Source organism: Pristiophorus japonicus, chromosome 1, assembly GCF_044704955.1.
Source record: "Pristiophorus japonicus isolate sPriJap1 chromosome 1, sPriJap1.hap1, whole genome shotgun sequence".
NCBI classification, from domain to species: domain Eukaryota; kingdom Metazoa; phylum Chordata; class Chondrichthyes; family Pristiophoridae; genus Pristiophorus; species Pristiophorus japonicus.
The window spans coordinates 107,250,683-107,272,696 of NC_091977.1; the positions used below are offsets into that span (position 1 = coordinate 107,250,683).

The 22,014-nt window shown below is 44.9% G+C and overlaps 1 protein-coding gene across 1 annotated transcript in view; it reads right to left on the minus strand.

Moving 5' to 3' along the window:
• Nucleotides 1–4,923: 4,923 nt before the first annotated feature.
• ntrk2a (neurotrophic tyrosine kinase, receptor, type 2a) overlaps nt 4,924–22,014 on the minus strand; it is a 596,947-nt gene continuing 579,856 nt past the window's right edge. Inside the window, exons 16-17 of the mRNA XM_070861343.1 lie at nt 16,121–16,279; nt 4,924–5,109 (exon numbers count right to left, since the gene is read on the minus strand). Of these exons, the coding sequence (XP_070717444.1) occupies nt 4,924–5,109; nt 16,121–16,279 (345 nt within the window). The remainder of the gene's footprint in view (nt 5,110–16,120; nt 16,280–22,014) is intronic.

Genomic DNA, 22,014 nt, shown 5'->3' on the forward strand with positions numbered 1-22,014 from the left:
AGATCAATAGTGAAGTTACAGCTTCTCTTATGATTGCAAAATGAATACAGCTTTGCTTTTCTGGTTTTTCAATGAGTTGTGTAATTATTCTGTGCACTAATCTCTAAATTTCAGCTTTAAAAAAAAATCACCTGTTGAAGCTTACAGTAAAGTTAATTTATCAATCAAGTAACAGATTTGTAAAGGGAATTTTCTGTAGAAGAAGTGAAGAAAGAAATGATGACTGAAAAAGGCATAAAAAATTGTTTGATTAATTAACAATTTTGTGGTAATTGCTAGTTTTTGAATGGTGGATTTAAAAAAATAATTGAGGGCTTTGATTGTTTGGTTTTCTGCTGGTTATGATTAAAGAAATAACTTGCATTTATATGGTGACTTTCACATCCTCAGGATATCCAAAGAACTTCAGAGGCAACACATTTCTTTTTGAAGTGCAGTCACAGATGCTTTGTGGGCAAATACAGCAGCCAATATGCATGCAATAAGATCACACAATGAGATAAATGAGCAGTTGATCTTTTTAAGGTGTTGTTTGAGGGAGGAATGCTGGCCAGTGCACTGGGAAAACTCTTCTTCAATAGTGTCATAAGATTATGTCCACCTGAGCAGGCAGACAAGGCTTTAATTTAACATTCCATCCAAAAGATGGCAGCTCTGATAATACAACGCTCCTTCAGTAATGCACTGCAGTGCCAGTGTAGATTATGTGTTCATGTCCTGAATAAGATATGTCAGTTCATCCACCAGGTTGTTTAAATGGCTGGCAGTGGTGTACATACCAAACATATGTTAGTTGGCAGGTGGCAGTTATACTATCTATATAACTGGTATAATAAGCCTTTGCTCTAAATTTACTAACATTAAAGAAACACCAAATATAATATGTTTCTGATGACAATGTTTATTGTAAGACAGAATTTTTCCATTGAATTTGTTGTATAACAAGAAACTTTCCATTTCAATTTGAGAAACTGGTCACATTTCAACATACAAATATATAACACAGGTACTTCGGCATCATCTAAAAATCAGCCAAGAGCTACACAGACCATTCAAGAAATAAATGTGTACAACAGACTATAACAGAAAAAAAAGACAAATGTTCCAGCAAAGAGACACTATGGAGCTGATTTATGCAGCAGGCTGCTCAAAACCACGCACGTTAAACTTTTAAAGTGATTTTTGTGGAATTAGTGATCCTCCCAGCTCCTCAAAAATCCCCCCTCCATAGCCCTCCCACGGGATCATCTTCCCCCACTGTCACTATCTGCACTGGCTGAGCGCCGCACTGAATCCGACAGATTTTCGGCCCTCACCGACAATAATGGAAACGAGGCCCGAGCGTGAGAATTGGCCGGGCCGCAGAGTGATTCCATCGATCAGGTGACGGGCTCATACCGTCCAGCTCCTGCTCCATGGAATCAGATACATGATGACAATCTACCCCCACATATCTGAATCTCAACATCTGTGCAGTTTTTATGAAAGACACAGAATACAAAAATGTCATCAGAGATTTTACTTTTTTCGGAGAAATTGAAAAGTATAATTACCCAGAACAAAAAAAAGAGAGGGAAAGAAATATATTAAGCATCAAGCTGAATTTAAAAAAATAACACCAGGTCACAGTTTCAGTTCCAAGAGATTGGTTAAAAATTGTCTTTGTAGACTAGAAGGACACAAAAACCTTCCCAATGCTTTTGAAGTGACAAGTAATTTCAAAGGGAGGGAGGATTGGGTTGATGACATTGTCTTGCCAATCACCACCACTAAGAAATGCTTTAAAGTCACAAAATCAAGCTGAAATATCCATTGATCTTTCAACTGTCAAAAACTATGTTCACACAATGTTAAAGAAAAATGAAGCTAACCCACAGTGGGCCTATGTTTGGCCTGACTGGAAGCCATTCCTGATACTGTTATTTTAAATGAAGTGAGCTGCACTTCAGTTATTTAACATATCCTTTAATGTGCCTGCCTCTGCTTTCTCTCCTCACCCTAAATCCAATGTGTAAGAAGTCAGTTGCTAGCTAACAGGTATAATATAATCACAGCACAAGACTTTTAATCAAGTGCGAACATAGCTAAAGGTTTTTCCAGGCTCTGGTGACAGCAATGTTCATTTTAACAGAAGCAGCTCCTCTATCAGTGCCTTAGTCTTACTGTTGCTTTCTAACACGTTAACTTTTCTAAATTGCTAAAATTAGTTGATGTAAGGCATGACATATGTCAGTAATGAACCTAAAGCAGTGTTGTACCGTGGATGTCACACTTCAACATCTATAGAATTCATAGAAATGTTTCATAGAAGTTACCTCATTTGCTGATTTAATTTAAACCTCTTAAGACAAACATATGCCATAATTTATGCTCGCAATGTATTTTGAGACATCATCAGCAAATAATCAGTTTTCAGGAGTTTTCTTCTTTGGGCTTTTATGTTCTTTATGGCCTTTAAAAAAGGATTTGTAAGAGCAGCAGGTAGTGGAGTGTAAGAATAGCTGTGATTTTTATCAGCTTAATAGATAATATATTCTTGACTGACATCAACAATTCAAATGGCCAGAAGTTTTGACCTTCTTGAAGAAAGTTCTACTTGCTGAGTTCAATGTTATAATGCAGTAGGCTGAGAGTTACAACAAAACTCACTGTGTTCTTGCTCTTTGTACATCTGTACTAAGATTGTAATGCAGTATAATTATGTTAGTAAGCCTAAAAGCAGATGGAAGGCACATTCTTCAGATCATAGGAACAAAGGGACATTGGAACATAGGAACAGGAATAGGCCATTCAGCCCCTCGAGCCTGTTCCACCATTCAATTAGATTTTGGTTAATCTCTACCTCAACTTCATTTACCCACTTGTGTTCCATATCCCTTGATACCCTTACTAACAAAATCTATCGCTTGGTGGATCATCCTGATAACATCTACAACATTGTCTGATATGCTATCCTGCAAATCCACGGGGTGTAAATTCACTTTTATATCTCTCTGAACAACTGTAGCTCTGGGAGATAAGAATTCAGTTTAACGAACCTGTCCTATATCAAGTGAATAGCAGGACATAATGGAAAATAATCTGTGTCATTTATATACAACTCAGAATTCTTTTGCTGATTAATAGCTATTTTGAGCCCCAGTCAATGAAGCAAAACAACTAAATGATGTAATGCTTTAATTAATAAATTATGTAAAAAAATAAAAATTTGTAAATGAAACTAAAAGTATTAAATTATTAAATATTTGGCCATAAAATTTAAAAAAATTAATGGATATCCAATACTGATCTCCTCTAGTTATTTCGCGAAAATAGGAGAACAGACAAATTCTAAGAGCATTCCATGCTTTGTTGCCAAATGCAGTTACAAGTTACAACCGTGCTCCCTCACAGAGGGAGTGCGTTTTACAAAGGAGAAAACGTTAGGTTTTGACAGTTCGGGTGCTTACTTTAGCATGAACTTGTCAAACAGATACGAAATCTAACCTAGGGTTCCCCAGCATCACCAGATAACTGAGATTTATATGTCAACAAGCTAGACATGAGCCATTGACCATGCATCTTGTACTGCAATGCACCCATGCTTTGTCTGTCAGAATATTGTCAGAGGAAAAAAAATTAAGCAAGCAAAGGATGCTGAGAATGAAGATACCATAGCAACAAGAACGTGATGCTAGGATTAGGTTTTATGTGATGGCTATCATATGTTAATTATAGGATCACTTCTGTCTACCCTAGGTACTTAATTTCACTGTCTCCTTGCAGATTATATGATCTTTATAAATTTCTCCATATTTCTGCATTTCTATCATCCCATCGTACTGTTAAAGCATAAGGCCATTTCCTGCAGCTAATGGCCTCCAATAGGGTTTCTAATTAAATATATGTAACACCATTATGGATAACATCCTACATCTAAAAGGTGTACAAGATATGAGCAATATTTTGTACATACAGTATGGTATTAGGATCATGCACAATTATATTTCGCTCACATACCTAAGGGGGAAAATGCTTTAGGATAAGTACATTTTCAGATGATTTGCCTAGACAACTACAAGTGCTGTGTTATTAAAGGCAATCACCTTCAGTATTTGACCCTGAAATGAATACTGAACATTACAGCGAGCTCCAGCCTGAAGCTCATAAAGCCTGTCTGGAGACTGCATTCACATAATTATAGTCGTACATTGTTCTAGATGCCCAGTTCACAGCGAATTGTTGTATTGCACTTGCTTCTTTGTGAGACATGTCATCCAATGCAAAAAAAAACAAAGAAAGCAAGAAGCCAGGAAAGGTTTCTGTATAATGGACTTGAGTGGAGCACCTAGATGATGCCATGTTTTCAAGGTCAGTTTTAGGGAGTCCATTGGCAAAGTTGAAGCCTATTAAATTATCAGTATGCAGTAAATCATGATATAATGCCTTACTGCTCTGAATTTAAAATGTTTTCCAAATACATATATATTTCCTCAGTTTCAGCTAATACTTGCTCATGGCCTGTAGGATATGTGTAGTTGAACTTGAATCAATTGTTTTTTTCCTTTCCTTTCTTTGTGTTGCAGCTGAATGTTTATGATTCACAGTCATCTGTTCTTCCCTTTTTTCATCCAAATCAAAGGCAAATCACTAGGAATCATTGTTAATTGCAGTGAGAAATTTTGACTGTCTTCAGCAGAATAACCAGTTAGATTAAGGCCTGCATCTAGGCAGAGTTATAAATGAGCAAAAGCCAGATCAATTTGAGAGAGAATGCTAAAACTCAAAGTCAATAACGTGTCTACAGATGGAGAAGTTTTGTCATTTTGCCCTTTAAAGCTTCTCCTCATTGCTATTAATACTGTCAGGGATCAGAGTACGTTTCTTCGTAATGCAGCAACAATCTCGCACACACACGCACGCCTACAATGGTCAAAGTGAGGCTTAGCCGAGGATGTCCAGATAGACTGGAGAGGCCTTTGCCAATGTCTGGAGAAGACTGTGAATTTCCTTGATGTTGAGTCTCATGTGTGGTTCACGCTGCCAGCAACCAAGCATCAGGTCGTACACCTCTTTCGGACAGGTCCGAGGTCGTTGCAGCACACGGCCTTGTGTGATGCATTCGATAACCTGTTGGCAAAATCAGAGAATATTAGGATTAGCAACATCGGCAAAATTGCAATTTGACTGATAAATAACTTTGTGGCATCTTTGTAAATTTCTTCCCATTTGTTTTGTGTTTTTGTTTCCTTTACTTCAATGGCAGGTCTGATGCTTGCAGCTAAGAGGCTAGGGGACTGGGGAACACCTACCGCTTTTTGACATGCATTAACGCCGCAATGGATGGGGCGGCCATTAGAGCGAAATTCAGCAATTTGGTGGAAAAAAAGGAGCAGTGCGGTGTTGGTGGTGGGAATGGGCTGTTTGCAGCGGTGCGGGGGCAGACTGACTGACTAGGCTGAGAAATTCAGCTGATGCTGATTGACTGATGATGAGGCAACAGCTCCCTGGCCTTCTCAAAGGGCAGGTTTTGCAGCTAGGCCCTGAGCATTGAGTTCGTCTCTGGTGTTTCTGACCAAATCGCTAATGCAAGAGCTTTAAGGAGGGCCAGCTGCTTCTTCGATGTTGAACTTGAGACCCTCATCCAAGCTGCGGAGGGAAGGAGGCACGTTCTCTATCCGGACACAGGAAGACCCAGTCGTGTCTTCTTTGTGAATGCGTGGAGCGAGATCGCTGTGGAGGTGTCAGGGACCTCAATTCATGACCCCATCGCCACCCAATGCCGCAAAAGGCTGAACGACATCATTCAACTGATGAAAGTGAGTACATGTTCCCCCAACTCCTGACCTTCCATCTCTGAGCCTCTCCTTCACCTTCTCTTATTTCCCAACTTCACTGTACAGTCACTGAAGCACCATTTGTTTGCGGAGGCATCTATATCTATGTGTGCATACTCACAATGGAGGGTCCCTTTCATGTGAGAGTTACACCTGCATGTAATGGACCCACACTTGCACTAATTGCCGAGGTCTCATGACACTGCTGCACAGCAACCCTTCTTTGCTTTGTAGGCCAAGGTCTCCCACAACCATTTGGAGCAAGAGAGGACTGGTGGGGTCGAGGGCAATATCCAGCAGCTCAGTGACATAGAAGAGAGGGTGCAGCGGCTAGTGGGCCCACATGTTGCTTTCCGTGTGACCGCTGGCAGTGCGGATCCTGCTGGGGGCAGCATCGGTAAGTGAAGGCCTTCCTTTAATGCCATTTCTCCCTGAAAGTCCAAACGCTGACCAGTCATTTGGTGATAAATGTGTACAAGTTGCTTGCTGGATGGTGCAGTGCCCTACCTCACCCTCACGGAACCCCTTGTGTCATTTATGATTGCAGACGATACCCCGAGTGTGAGCCACAGCGAGACCAGGACCCTTGAGTCGAGTGTGAGCCAGAGTCAGGACGAGACCCTTGAGCCGAGTGCAGACATTGGTGGTATATCCGATGAGAGCGATGCAGAGGGGGAGACTGCTGCCAGCACCGCGTCACTGCTTCCTACACTCGCACGCACCAGCTCAGATACTGGGAGTACGCGGTCGTTGCAGTTAGATTTAGGAGAGCGGTCTGCACTGGATGATGCACCGGGGCCTAATGGGCTGCAGCATGGTGAAGGGCAGGGGGAACCTCTGCTGCCAGCTCACCGGGGGGGCGAGTTCTGCTGCAGAGGATTCAGGCGAACCCCTCGATGTGGTGGCTTTTGATACAAGGGTGCAGGCCATGCATTCGCAGATGTTGGGGGCAATGTTATAGCTGCCAGAAAGCCTGTCGCAAGTGGTTAGGAGAGTGGAGGAGTCTGCCTCCTGCATTGTGGACAGCTCTGCGCACACCATGGAGCCCATCATTGCCAGTGTGCAGATGATGGTGGACTCCCAGAGTGACCGTATGGATTCAGCTGTGATGACGCGTGTCGTGGGCAATATGGCAGCTGCCATTACAGCACATGTGGAAGGGAACCAACATCTTAGTGCTGTATTAGAGAGAATGGTCACTGAGCTGGAAACTCAGAATGCTCTCATGCACTCGGAAAAACAGGCCAAGGAGCGTCTTACTGCTGTTGTGTTTGGTGGCATCAAGACTGTATCTGCTCTCATGCAGTCTCAGCTGGATGCCATGCAAGATCCATCGCGACTGGATCCACCATGATCCACCAGTGGCCTTCCAGTATCGCGCCACCTGACCCAACTGTGCTCCAGCAGATCGGTGGGGATGGTGAGATGCTGCCCCGGGGGAGTGGTGCAAGCTCATCGGAGCAGGTTCCAGATGTTGTCTCTCAGAATCACAGTAATCCTGAGCAGAGACCTCCCACTCTGCCATAGCTGCCAACCATGGCTTCGCCCCAGCCAATTCTGACTGAAGGCACCGAGGAGGATGTGACCCAGTCTGCAGCAGCCCCTTCCAGGGTCAGAGCTGATTTAGGACATCCTGGAAGGACATCTGTAGCTTCTACACCTGAAACACAGCAGCCTTCCCAGAGCCATGATGCAGCCACAGGGGAGACACTGCGGCGTAGTTCCAGAATAGGTTTGTGTAAAAGGGGTTATAAGGAAAGGCACAAGGGTGAGAATTGATAATGTGTACTTCTTTTTTGCACCATTATTTTTTGTCTAATAAATCTTTATTTTGGGTTTGAATATCAGTGCAGGTCTCTCATTTCACTGTGGGGAATGATGTGTGAAAGGGCACATTGGTTTGCCCATGGAGATGCACAGATGAAGGGTAAAGTGCGCATGAACTCAGCGGAAACGAGCAGCAATGAGACGGTTTAGGACTTCCCTTGCAGGGTCTGGATGATGTAGCCGCCCCCTGTGTGGCCGCGACCCCTATCCTGACCCTCCTCCTGTGCCTCCTTCTCCTGCGCGTCGTGCTCCTGCGCCTCCTCCTCTTGGTCCTCCTCCTCAGGTGGTACTGCTGCATTGTCCTCCGATGGTTGTGCCCTCATGATTGCCAGGTTGTGAAGCATGCAGCAGATGATGACGAATAGGGATATCTGCTCAGGCAAGTACTGCAGCACTCCTCCTGAGCGATCCAGGTATTGGAACCTCTGTTTAAGGATTCTGATGGTCTGCTCAATGATGCACCTGGTGGCTGAATGAGAGTCATTGTACAATTGCTGCGCTGCAGTCCTGGGATGACGAAGGGGAATAAGCAGCCAAGTGCAGAGTGGATAGCCCTTGTCTCCAAGTAGCCAGCCACAATCTTGATTTGACCCAGCAAACACGCCTGGCACACCGGTCTGCCGCAGGATGAAAGCATCATGGCTGCTGCCAGGATACCGGGCATCAACTGCCATGATTTTGCGGTTGTGGTCACACACCAGCTGGACATTGAGGGAGTGGAATCTCTTGCGGTTACGGAAGATTTTGGGATTGTTCTGGGTGCCCTCAATGCGACGTGGGTGCAGTCTATGGCGCCCTGAACCCTGTGGAAGCCTGCTATCCTGAGGAATCCAGTCTGCCGCTTCAACTGCTTCGCCCTGCTCATAGAAAAGGATATGTAGTCCCTCCTCCTCTTATCATCATCATAGGCAGTCCCTCAAAACGAGGATGACTTGCTTCCACGCCAAAAAAGGATGAGTTCACAGGTGTTTCAATGAAGGACCCGAACTACATCCTGAAGGGTGGAAAATGCCTGTGCGTGGATTTTTTTAACGTGTGTTGGCTGTTGCACACCAGCCACCACACGGACTTCACAGAGCTAGGTCTTGGTCCAGTGGCAAGGATTACCCAATACGACTGGAGACCTGCTCTGGTGCATGGACCTAGTGCGCACACATAATGAAGTGTGGGCTGACCCGTGCTGCCCCTGGGCCCCTGGCCCTGAACTCACGTCTCCCCTGGGCCCCGATCACGTCCCTCTACAGTCTCTCGCTGCTCCTTTGCCCAGACCTTGCCGCCCGTGCTGTATTTGCCCAGGCTCCAATCACCGTGGTAGAGGAGCGGCGAATGTTTGTGGCGGAGGAGCGGCGAGAGATCGTGGGGGAGCTATGACGAATGTTTGTGGCAGAGCTGCGGCGAATGTTTGTGGTGGAGGAGCGGCGAGAGATCGTGGCGGAGGTGCGGCGAATGAGGGTACGGGGCCCAGAAGAGCCAAGGGCCCAGGGGCAGCACAGGGCAGCCCACACTGTGATATGTGCACTGGGTCCGTGCAGCAGAGCAGGTCTCCAGTCGTTCTGGTTAATCCTTGCCACTGGATAAAGGCCTGGCTCTGTCAAGCCTGTGTGGTGGCTGATGTGTAACGGTTACCACACGTTAAAAAAAAATCCACGCACAGGCATCTTCCACCTCTTCAGCTGGAGTTCAGGACTGGAACATCGGGTCCTTCCTTGAAACATCTGTGAACCCATGTGGAAGCAAGTCATCCTGGTTCCAGGGACCACCTATGAATCACCGACCTGGACCTTGATGACGTCACTCTTCACTGCTGTCGCCTTCCTGCACCAGCTCGTACTGCTCCCTGGAGTAGTATGCTGCCATGTTGTCCAGGGGCCGCTCGCCACTCCTTTTATGGCCTCTACCTGCCGTTGGCGTTCTCACGCAGGTTGGGGCCTCCACGTGCAGCGAGAGGAGGACGCGGGCGGGAGAGCGAGCTGCTGGCACTCACTCACCTGTCATTTAAGCGTTTGCCTCTTCATTTTATTATAAGCGAATCTTACTCATTAATAGAAAATGCAATTGCAATGTTTCTATGGGAATATGTTAAATTGCTTTAAATTGAGAGTTGCTGATTTGTTTCAGAAAGCATTTTAGTAAGATTACTGACAGGAGGAACCAGTCCTTTCTCAGCCCACAACCTCCACCGTCCCTCTCCCCAGGTATTAAGGGCTAAAACACTGAAATGACTGGGAGAGTGATTCCAGCAAAGGAAAACATTACATGTTGCACTATTAGGTATTTACTATTTAACATTGAAATAGAGTTGCACAATATATATATATATATATGCACAGAAGCCTCTTCTTATACAGAGCATCTGTCACCTGATGGATGGAGCAATGCGCAGCAAATTGTGAAATGTTCGAAATGTCTGCTGTTGTAGCTTGAAAAGATCCAGTCGCATAGAAATTGAGGGCGATGGTGACCTTTGATGCGACTGACAGAGCTGTCCTCAACCTTGTTTGAGGCTGCAGGAGATTACACAGCTCCGTGACAAAGTCCTTGCGGAGACACTGGTCATCAGTCAGGTCCATGTTGGAGAACTGCTGTCTATAGACCCTTTCAAGATAGGGCCTTCTCCCCCCACGTATATGTTGGTGTCTTCCAATGACAGCTGACTCATTGCCTTCTCCCTCCTGCTCTTGTTGGTCCTCACCCTCTGCAGCCTGGTACAGGCAAGCATCTGCCTCCTGTGGATGTTGCCTCCTCTCTATCTGGATCTCAATGTGGTGTAAAGTCCTTACTCTACAATATGAAACCACACGAGGCACATTCTGGGAAAAAGGTCACTCTGTGACCTTAACTCTTTATTCACAGGACCTCAAGTGATGACCCTACGTGCGACCTCCCTTTTTATACCTGTGTGATCAGGTAAGGAGTGTCTCCCACAAGTTCACCCCTTGTGGTCAAGGTGTGTATTTAGATTGAGTGTATACAGTAATACAGTGGTGTTACATTGTGGTTACATACATGACATCACCTTCCCCCCTCCCCCTCCAAAGTCTTATTGGGATCATAGGTTTAGTCTTTCAGGTGGTCTATTCTCCCTCGTGGAGCGCCGCAGTTGGACACTGACGTGAGTGTCTGTCACCTGTGGTGACTCCGCCCTGTCTGGGCTGACCGCAGGGACTGTGCATTCTTCTGAATGCTCTTGTTGCTCATTCACTGGCGGTGTTGTGAGCTCCATCTCATGTTTTTTTTTCAGGTTCCTCCGTGTCGATGCTGAACCTTTTTTTTTTACCTGGTCCAGATGCATACGGCATATCTGGCCATTGTTGAGTTTTACCACGATGACCCTATTCCTCTCTTTGTCAATTACAGTGCCCTCAAGCCATTTTGGCCCCATAGCGTGATTGAGGATGAATACAGGATCATTTATTTCTATACATCTCCCCCTCGCATTACGGTCATGGTACTTGTTTTGTGACTTGCGCTTGCCCTCAACTATGTCGGTTAGGACTGGGTGAATGAGGGACAACCGAGTTTTGAGTGTCCATTTCATTAGTAGCTCTGCGGGCGGGACCCCCGTGAGTGAGTGTGGTCGGGATCTATAGGTCAGCAGGAGGCGCGATAGGCGGCATTGCAGGGAGGGTCATTGAATCCTGAGCATAACTTGCTTAATGATTTGGACCGCATGTTCCGCCTGGCCATTGGAGGCCGGCTTGAACGGCGCAGTCCTGACGTGGTTGATGCCATTACCCGACATAAACTCTCGGAATTCGTAGCTTGTGAAACATGGGCTATTATCACTAACCAGCATGTCCGGCAAGCCATGGGTTGCAAAGATCGCACGGAGGCTTTCCACGGTGGTGGATGACGTGCATGAATTCAGAATGATGCACTTGATCCATTTCGAGTACGCATCTACTACAATAAGGAACATCTTACCCATGAATGGGCCCGCATAGTCAACATGAATGTGTGACCATGGCCTGGTGGGCCAGGGCCACGGGCTGAGCGGGAACTCCCTGGGGGCATTACTCAGCTGGGCATACGTCGTGCACCTGCGAACGCAGTGTTCCAGGTCTGAATCAATTCCAGGCCACCAAACGTGTGACCGGGCAATGGCCTTCATCAGAACAATGCCAGGGTGCTCGCTGTGGAGTTCCCTAATGAATGCCTCCCTGCCCTTCTGGGGCATAACTACCCGACTGCCCCATAGTCGGCAGTCGGCTTGGATGGAGAGCTCATCCATCCGTCTGTGGAACGGTCTGACCTCCTCAGGGCATGCTCTGTGTGCGGGAGCCCAATCCCCAGTCAGGACACATTTCTTAATCAGGAATAGGAGGGGATCTCTGTTTGTCCAGATTTTGATCTGCCGGGCTGTGATGGGGAGCCTGCGCTGTCAAAGGCATCGACAGCCATGACCATCTCGGCGCTTTGCTCCGCTGCCCCCTCGGTGGTGGCCAGTGGAAGCCTGCTGAGCACGTCGGCGCAGTTTTCAGTGCTGGGCCGGTGCCAGATGGAGTAGTCATAAGCAGCCAGCGTGAGAGCCCATCGCTGTATGCGAGCTGATGCGTTGGCATTGACAGCCTTGCTGTCTGACAACAGGGATGTTAATGGCTTGTGGTCCCTCTCTAATTCAAACTTCCTGCCAAAGAGTTACTGATGCATTTTTTTTACACCATAGACACATTCAAGTGCTTACTTCTTGACCATGCCATATCCCCGCTCTGCTTGAGAAAGCGACCTGGAGGCATAAGCCACAGTTTGTAGTTGACCCTCAGCATTGCCCTGCTGCAGCACGCACCCAACCCCATAGGATGATGCATCACATGTAAGAACCAATTTTTTACAGGGGTCGTACAGGGTCAACAACTTGTTTGAACAAAGTAGGTTTCGCGCCCGATCAAAGCCCGTTCCTGACATTCCCCCCAAAACCAATCACAACCCTTACGCAGGAGCACGTGTAGCGGCTCCAACAATGTGCTCAAGTTCGGCAGAAAGTTCCCGAAATAGTTCAACTGTCCCAGGAATGAACGCAACTCCGATGTGTTGCAGGGCCTGGGTGATCGTCGAATCGCCTCTGTTTTGGATTCGGTGGGCCGAATCCCATCTGCAGCAACCCTCCTGCCCAGAAACTCAACCTCAGGAGCTAAGAACATACATTTAGATTTCTTGAGTCGCAGGCCTACCCGGTCCAGTCGACGTAGCACCTCCTTCAGGTTGTGGAGGTGTTCCTCGGTGCCTCGACCCGTGATGAGGATGTCGTCCTGGAATACGATCATTCCAGGAATGGATTTAAGCAGTCTTTCCATGTTTCGATGAAAAATCGTAGCCGCTGATCGAATGTCAAACGGGCACCTGTTATAAATGAACAGTCCCTTGTGCGTGGTGATGGTGGTCAGTAGTTTAGATTTGTCGGCCAGTTCTTGGATCATATAGGCTGAAGTGAGGTCCAACTTGGTGAACAGCTTGCCACCTGCCAGCGTGGCGAAAAGGTCCTCCGCACTCGGGAGCGGGTATTGATCTTGTAGGGACACCCGATTGATGGTGGCTTTGTAGTCGCCACAGATTCTGACAGAGCCATCCACTTTTAAGATGGGAATGATGGGGCTCGCCCAGTCGCTGAATTCAACAGGCGAGATGATGCCCTCTCTCAACAGCCGGTCCAATTCGCTCTCGATCTTTTCCCGCATCACATACGGCACCGCTCTGGTGTTATGGTGCATTGGCCTGGCATCCGGGGTATGTGTATCACTACTTTAGTGCCTTTGAAAGGCCCGACGCCAGGTTGGAATAGTGAATCGAATTGTTGCAGAACTTGTGAGCACGAACTTCGCTCCACAGATGACATTGCATGAACGTCCCCCCATTTCCAGTTCATCTCGGCTAACCAGCTCTTCCCCAACAGTGCGGGACCATTGACCGGGACAATCCAGAACGGCAGCCAATTCACTACCCCGTTGTGTGTGACAGCCAACATTGCACTGCCTAGCACCGGAACGATTTCTTTAGTGTAATTCTGTAATTGTGTCTCAATACATGCTAATTTTGGTCTACTGGCTTTAAATGGCCATAGCTTCTCAAATTGCTGAACGCCCATGAGTGACTGGCTGGCCCCGGTGTCCAGCTCCATGCGTACAGGGATATCATTTATCAAAACCCTCATCATCATGGGTGGCCTTTTGGTGTATGAACTGTGAATATTCCGCTGAACCTCGGTGTCCATCGATTCGCCCCAAAAATCATTCTGCCTCAAAGAACCCTCTTCTGGTCCATCCGCCTCATATATTAGTCTGGTTTCAGACTTCCTGCACATTCGAGCTAAATGGCCACTGAGATTGCAGTTCCTGAAAAACTGTTGAAATCTGCCAGATCTAGCTGAGTGTTTTCCCCCACACCTCCAGCATGAGTTAAAGTTTCCATTGTTGGGAACAAAGGGACTATGGCCAGGCATTCCATGCTGACTGTCCCTTGGACTGCTCTTAAGTACCCTATTAGTCGGTGTCAATGGCCCCATCCCGGGCCGCATTGTCCGCTGTGATGGCGTGAATATCCGTTCAGCCTGCCATTGTCTCTGTTGCATTCCTACTCTGGGATCTATTGCTGCCTGGGGGGTGTCAAACTGCCCCTGCCTGCTTGCAGGGCTCTGAGTCGCATTGATGATGTTGATTCCCTGATCCCTTGCCGCGTTAGAGGCAGAATTGCGCGCGTATATTATTTTCGTCTCTTCCTCCCCCATCCTGAAAGTTTGAGCTAGCAACACCGCCGCTTCTAAGGTCAAATCTTTGGTCTCAATTAATTTGCGAAAAATCCCCGCATGACTGATGCCCTTGATAAAGAAGTCCCTTAGCATCTCCCCACTGCAGGCGTCTGTGAACTTACAAAGGCTGGCCAAACGCCGAAGGTCCGCTACGAGGTCCGGTATGCTCTGTCCTTCCTGATGTCGGTGGGTGTAGAATCTGTATCGGGCCATATGTATGCTACTCGCCGGTTTGAAGTGCTCCCTGACTAATTTGCTAAGTTCTTCAAAGGTTTTGTCTGCCGGCTTTTCGGGTGCCAGTAAGTCCTTCATGAGCGCGTAAGTCTTTGGTCTGCAGCTGGTCAAAAGATGAGCCCTTTGCTTGTCGGCCGCTGCATCCCCCAGCCATTCTTTCATAACAAAGCTTTGCTGAAGCCTCTCGACAAAATCGTCCCAGTCTTCCCCAACACAGTACCGTTCCTCTGTGCTACCGGTGGCCATTCTCATGGGTCGTGAATTCCCCTTTGTCGCCGCCAATGTAAAGTCCTTACTCTTCAATATGAAACCACACGAGGCACATTCTGGGAACAAGGTCACTCTGTGACCTTAACTCTTTATTCACAGGACCGCAAGTGATGACCCTGTGTGGCACTTCTCTTTTTATACCTGTGTGATCAGGTAAGGAGTGTCTCCCACAAGTTCACCCCTTGTGGTCAAGGTGTGCATTTAGGTTGAGTGTATACAGTAATACAGTGGTGTTACATTGTGGTTACATACATGACAGACAGGAATGCTGGGAGATGCATCGCGCCTTTCAATGCCACTGGCGGTGTGTACCAACCCAAAAACCTGTCGTTGGCACTGACAGGTAGCCGGAAGACAATTAAGGGCAATTTATCTTCCGGGGAAGGTCCGAGGCAGAGCGCGCTCTGATGATGTCGTTAACGACGCATACACAGGAGCGGGCCGGAAGTGGGGGGAGCAGGGCGGATACCTACACTGCCGGAAATATCCTTCAGGGCAATGCCGCAAGCATTGGTCAATCCGCCACGACTTGGCAGCCATTCTGCTCCGACCCATGGCCGCTGCTTTCAGGCGCCCACGGACCTTATAGAAAGGGACAATTTAGACCCCTAGGTATACTGCCGGTTCCTGGTTTGCCAACAATACCCACTTTAGCCAGTTGCCAAGAGGTGTCAGAAAGTTCCCTCACCTCCAATTTTCCCTTTCCCCTAATTGGGGTTGCTGCAGTGTCTATTCAATATTTCACCATCTGACTAAGCCTAAAGAGAGAATTGGTAATAAAACCTGCGTCCATCCCTACACTGTGCCACACCAATGCTTGGTGCTACTGCATCATCCATTATATTTTACTATTTTTTTTTCTCCACATTGTGTAGTTTCACCTAGCTCTACCTGCTCCTTGGTCTTTGCCGATGCCCAGAAGGTCCAGAAAATCAAAGTAAATGCTGTGGTCAGAATAAGACCATTATATAGTTGGTCTTATATACACTGTTTATTATACTAATATTCAAAAGGAAAATTAAGGGGTAGATTCAAAACTAGAAGGAGGGAATCTTGGCGACTTCCTATTGCCATTCATAAGGATGCTGACAGTAACAGTATTTCCAGTTACTACAAGCAGTAAAACACAGTCTGCTGTTCTTTTTCACGGGAACTACTGTACTGTAATGGCAAGCTTCTTTAACGAACAGTTACTACTTTTTGACTACAGCTTATAAAATCTTATACAAACCTCATTGTTTGACAGTTGGTACCAGGGTTGCTTTCCATATGTAAAGATCTCCCATAACACCACCCCCAAACTCCAGACATCGCTCTCAGTGGTGAATCTCCTGTACATAATGCTTTCAGGAGGCATCCAACGAATGGGGAGCATTGTATGACCACCAACCTGAAAAGGAAGAAGAAGAAGTGTCAATATATCTGAATGGAAGAATTACAATACAGAAATCATTGCATCAAAACAGAAGCTTGGAAATATTAAGCAAAAATACACAATATACACACCACACTTAAGACACATTATAAATGGGTATGAGACTGAACTGAGACTGAAGTAAATACTGTCCAATTTTAGTCATTAGGACTATGACTCACTCATTTTGGTTTAAAAATGTGGACTGTTTTGATATACCTCACTCTTAAAACTTAGTGCTTAAGTTGGTTTTGTGACCTGTCTCACTTTTCTTGATCATAAATCTCACTCCTGGTATCCTTCCAGTGTTAACAGCCCTGTGTAATACTGTTTCATTAAAGCCATTAACTCCGTAAAGGTATGTATTTTGTTAGAAATGTATGTTTTGCTCAACCATGCAAGTTCTTCTGCATTGCTGGAAATACCAACCTCTCAAGTGTAAGGACTACCAGGATTTTTAAATCTTGCACGGGTCAAAGTTCACACAGCCAAACTATATTGCTGGAAATTACCACCTGTCATCTGTATCTTAGCAACAGTGACATAGCCAGAGTTACCATTTTATCTGGATGATTGAAATACTTTTAAAATGGTCAAATTTGAGTAGTTTTCCCTCATTGCCTTGAACAGATCCATTTGTTAATGCAATGGGTGTGGAATAAACATATTACTTAATATGCTGCACTCATTGCTCTGCTTATGACCAACTTGGATTTGTATCAATTTGCTGCCCCACACATATTAATCCTCCTTTGTTGTAACAAAGGTAGATGGATTTCATTAACAGCATTTTATTGGAAGGAGAATCTGCATAATCCAGAGGGGATAGTAATCATTCGACCTAGTTAGAAATGTTCACAAATAAATACGCGATCATTTTCATGCATTAGCAACAATGAATAGACAAAATACAGGTATTTGTTTTTCATCATTTTCTATGCTTCTCTCGTTTATATTTCTCATATTACTATTTCCTTCCTCAGCTGAAAAAAAACTGGCCAGCAGCCCTCAATGTATCCATGGTCAATGTCACTCCATAATTGTTTAAAGGGGAAGTAGAGAAAGTTTGCCAGTTTTCCCACTTGTTGGAGTAGCAGTTAGGACTGGGACTTAGACTGAGCTTCTCATTGGAGATTCAATACACCAACTCTGAAATATTAAGAATTTAGACTGTCTTCAATTAAAACATCTCTGTCAAGCCACAATTTTTGATAAAATTGTTCGTGTCTTCGTCACTTATGGCAAAAGATCATAAAGCACTGGCCAGCAATTTCCATAGTGTTACTCCTTCTCCTCTTCCATCATTTTGCTGGAGGTACAGTGGAAATCCCTCACAGCCTCCTGCTAACTCCTCTTACAACTTAACATTACAAAAAGGCTCAACAGTATTCTATATGATTTATATTGGGGCCACTTTTACGCTCCATAAACAAGCACAGATTTGGGTGTAAATCAGTTCCAATACAACATTATTGTCTGTGAACTCAACAGAGGTGAGTTTTATACTGATGCCACAAAGCTTTTGCCTTTCCAAAAAATCTCATTATTGATTCAATACTCAAGAAAATCTCGACAGCAACACTAACAATGCTCAACTGATCCACTGAAATGGTTTGCAGTTAAGTGAAAGCAAGTACATCTCTTTGATACATGATGACAAAATATGTGGAGGTAATTTTATGAATTTGCACTCCCAAGTGCAGCACTTTGCCCACCAGAAACACAAAGTGAAAATGTGGGTGAGCGTTCCCAACAATTTCCCTCATTATACATCAGCTTAAACAGTTGAACGTAGATGGATAATTTTCCTCGGCATTAAACCCAGCAAACACTTGGTTCCTGGGCACAAATCAGAGGAGAAAGGAGCAAAGAACCATGATGCTGAGACTCTGCCCCTTTGTGTTGCCCTTACTGAGGGGCAGACTTGCTCCAAGGATATGTTGAGTCTATAATAATGACATGATCCATAAGTATGGACAAGTTCAGGTTAGATCAAGCAGAGTACATGTCAGGTCTTCTCACCCGACATGTGCCCATGCGCAGAAGGGGGGAGAAATTGTCCCCTAGAATTCTTGCATCAGAATCATCACCATTCTTACATTGCTTGAAACTAGCCCAAAGACTCTATGCTTGCACAGAATGCACTTTTATCCCAGCACAGGTTTCACTAAAGAAAATCTGTAAATGACATATATTGAACAAGCAAACAAAAATGTTTAATATTATCCTAAATTTGTGATTGAAATAGAGATGCCAGTTGATGAAAGGAAATTTGTGATCATCGATAAACTTGCTGAGCTGCCATAGCCATAGCATTACCTTAACTTGAAGGCAGCCTTGTTCTCGAACTACAACAACGATAACTTATATTTATATAATGCCTTTAACATAATTAATGGCCCAAGGCGCTTCACAGGAGTGTTATCAAAAAAAGGTTGATACCGAGCCTGGTAAAGACATGTTAGGGCAGATGATCAAAAGTTTGGTCGAAGAGGTAGGTTTTAAGGAGCATCTTAAAGGAGGAAAAAGAAGTGTAGAGGTGGAGAGATTTAGGAAGGGAATTCCAGACTGAAGGAGAAGAGTTTCAACATGCTTGTACTTCTTCCTCTTGGAGGATGTTCACCAACACCCAGCTCTCAGGTTGTCAGGTCAGAATGTTCTCCATGACAATCATAGAAAATGCTTGTGCAGAAATTGGTGGGCAAGAGGGTTGATTATTCGCGGCTTCAGTCAAATGACACTTTCTTGATCCACCAGCAAAATCTTCCTTTTTTGCCTTGGCTGGAATATAACAAAATTCAACTGAGTGAGCAATCAAAATAATCACCTTCCATTTGGATGTCAAGAACTGAATGACTTGAGCTATGGGCAGCTATTTGAATTTTATGCCATTACAAAATAGGATGACTCCTAATTATGCAAGGGAGTGACTGATACTTTATTCCAGATAAACAAAAATCATAATTTAAACACAGACACTGCATGACAATCAAAATTGATTCTTATTTATAGGCACTGTAAGATGACAAAAATGTGAGAACCCACAATCCTCTTTCATCCAATTGAACAACATCTTTGTACATTCAGCAGGGACTCATATCTGTACAATAGCCTTGAGCTTTCAGAGAGTGATTAATTGTCAAATGGCTCAAGCCTCATTAAAAATTAAAGTCCAGCTCTCAGCACTGTTTGTTATTCATATGTCAGCCTGGTTTCAGCAGTTTTTGTTGCCTAAAATATTAATGACTGTCCTTCAATCTCATGGAAGCTGCTCTTTTAGTACCAGCTGTATCAATTATCTTCTCTGCACCACTCCTCTTCCAACTACCACCATAACCACTATCATTGTAACCATCTTTGCCGTGGTGGTGAGAGGTGTAAATTTTCTCCCAGTTGGTCAAAAGTTGCCGCTTTTGTTCCATTATCCTGCTGACTTGGAGACACAGAGCGGCCTGCTCAGTGTTATTCATCTGCCTTGCTGAAGTTTGTAGAAAGCATTGTTTTGTTGGATGTTGCTAACTTTAACAGTTTCTTCTCTTTGTTTTTCTTTTGTCTATTTCTGTGATCAAATACTGAAAGTAGATAGGCCTGATGATTGCCAGGCTGTAAATGGCTGCAGATTCACTTTGAAGCTGTGCCAGGAAGTGAGCTGATTATATCAGGCATATCTACGTTGCATGCTGGTGAAAGACCGCAGCTTTGCTGATAACATCGAATAAATCTAGTTTTGTTGGGAATGGAACACATGATATGTACTAAGTGTCATCATAAGCAATATCAGGCAATCGCCAAATTTCTTATTTGCAGCAGTTTAATTGAGTTGGGAAAATAAATTTACAGTTAAGGAAATGCAGCATTTCCAACCTAATTTATCCTTGTTATAAGTAACTGGCTCTGCTCATAATGACTGCAAATGTTTGAGAATTACTCTGGGACTGTACAACATGAGTGTCAAATAATGATGCTGTGGCAGTTTAAATACCACACCGTTTGAATCAGTACAATGTCAGGTCACTAATGTAATGTCTTGGGAACAAGTTACGGTATCGGTTCCAAGTTTCACACAGTTTATACTCTGGCTTTTGCAGCTTAGCACGTCATATCAGAGAGGAAAGCTGCTTTAGGGTCACCTCATCAAGATGAGCACTTTGCAAGTCTGAATAATGCTCCGACAGTCACCAATGAAAAGTGACATTAGAAATATATGTAGAAAAGAGATGAGTGCTTGGGATGGAGGCCATGAGATTTGTGTATTTGTAAGGATTGATCACAACAATACAATCCAGTACAGGAGCCGTCTTAGGCTGGCAGGAATGTCAATCTACCAGTCTGCTATCAAGTAGGGAGACTTCTGGCCTACTGCTTAAAATGGTGTTAGAAAAATGCATTTTTTCCCTCAAACACATACACTACAATATTGAGCACAAGGCAAAAATTATGTCACAAATGCATGGGAGACAGTTTGCCTTTCTGTGAACGAGTGGCACTTTTCTTTTAAAGAGATAGATGTATCCAAACTCAAATAATCAAAATTGGTTCAAATGTAATTAACAAACCTGAAATATATGAATTCTGATCAACTTAGGTTTGTAATTTGGTCTGATGCTAATCCCTGAGGTAAGGGCAGATCTGCTACCACTGGGGCTCATTTTTAAAATGGTACCAAATACACACAGCACGTGCGACTATTGGGTGTGTTGCATGTTTGTTGTGGAAAAGCACTTGTGAATTTTCAGTGTGCTTATGGATATCCTGCGTCTTCAGAAGTATTGCAGCATAAATAAGAGGAGGATAGCCTAAGTACTCAAAGCGGGTACTTACTGCGGGGATGGTGGGAGTAGACTGCTCATCAATGGAAGGTTAACCTTGCACCTCAGGGGATAGCAAACATTTCCATATATCTACTTGCAAAGCATAAAAAACAATCCAAAATAGTGAACATTGTAGCAATACTTTCAGCAACTTGGGAAATCTCACAATCCATGAGACTGCAACAACACATTGGGGGGGATATTTCTGTCGCTACTGCCTTATTTGTGCTTAAAAACAGGGCAGCAGTGGGATCAAATTCAAGCAGCAGGTGGTCGCATCAACTTATCACTGTGTTGCCATTGTTCTGATGTTTGGGCGGACCTTCATCCTGCTGCCCAGAGCCCCCATCAGAAACAGATGGGAGCCTCATACATAGATTCGAAACGGGATGAAATGACACAGTTAAGACCCCAAAGCCATTTTCATCTCTGGCCACCTGACTGCTGCCAGTTCCCACACCTGCCCATTAACCATTGGCGATACAAGTCGGCAGGCAGCCAATTCCAGCAATAAGTAAGGAGATCCTCAGCTGCTTTCAAGGAAAGCTGGATGGAACTTTGGGAGATTTTTATGGCAGTCGCTTGTGGGTTTTGCACCTTTGAAATGCAATGTATTTGCTGCTGTCGGTACTGCCACATGTTGGCTGCTGCTAAAGTCCTGCTTCTTTGTATTCCTGATGCTAAAAACACTTCCCCTTCAAAGTACTACTGTAGGCCCTTCACAAGCAGCTGCCATGGCCCGAGTAACTACCTCCAGAATCAGTGTGCAGCTACTGGGGAGCACATTTCACGCTGGCTGTTTACCGACCACATTGTAATGATTGTCCAGGAACAAGTTCAATCGGGTCTCACAGTCATTCCTCTGGACGGCCACTGTGTATCCCCCACCCAATGCCTGTC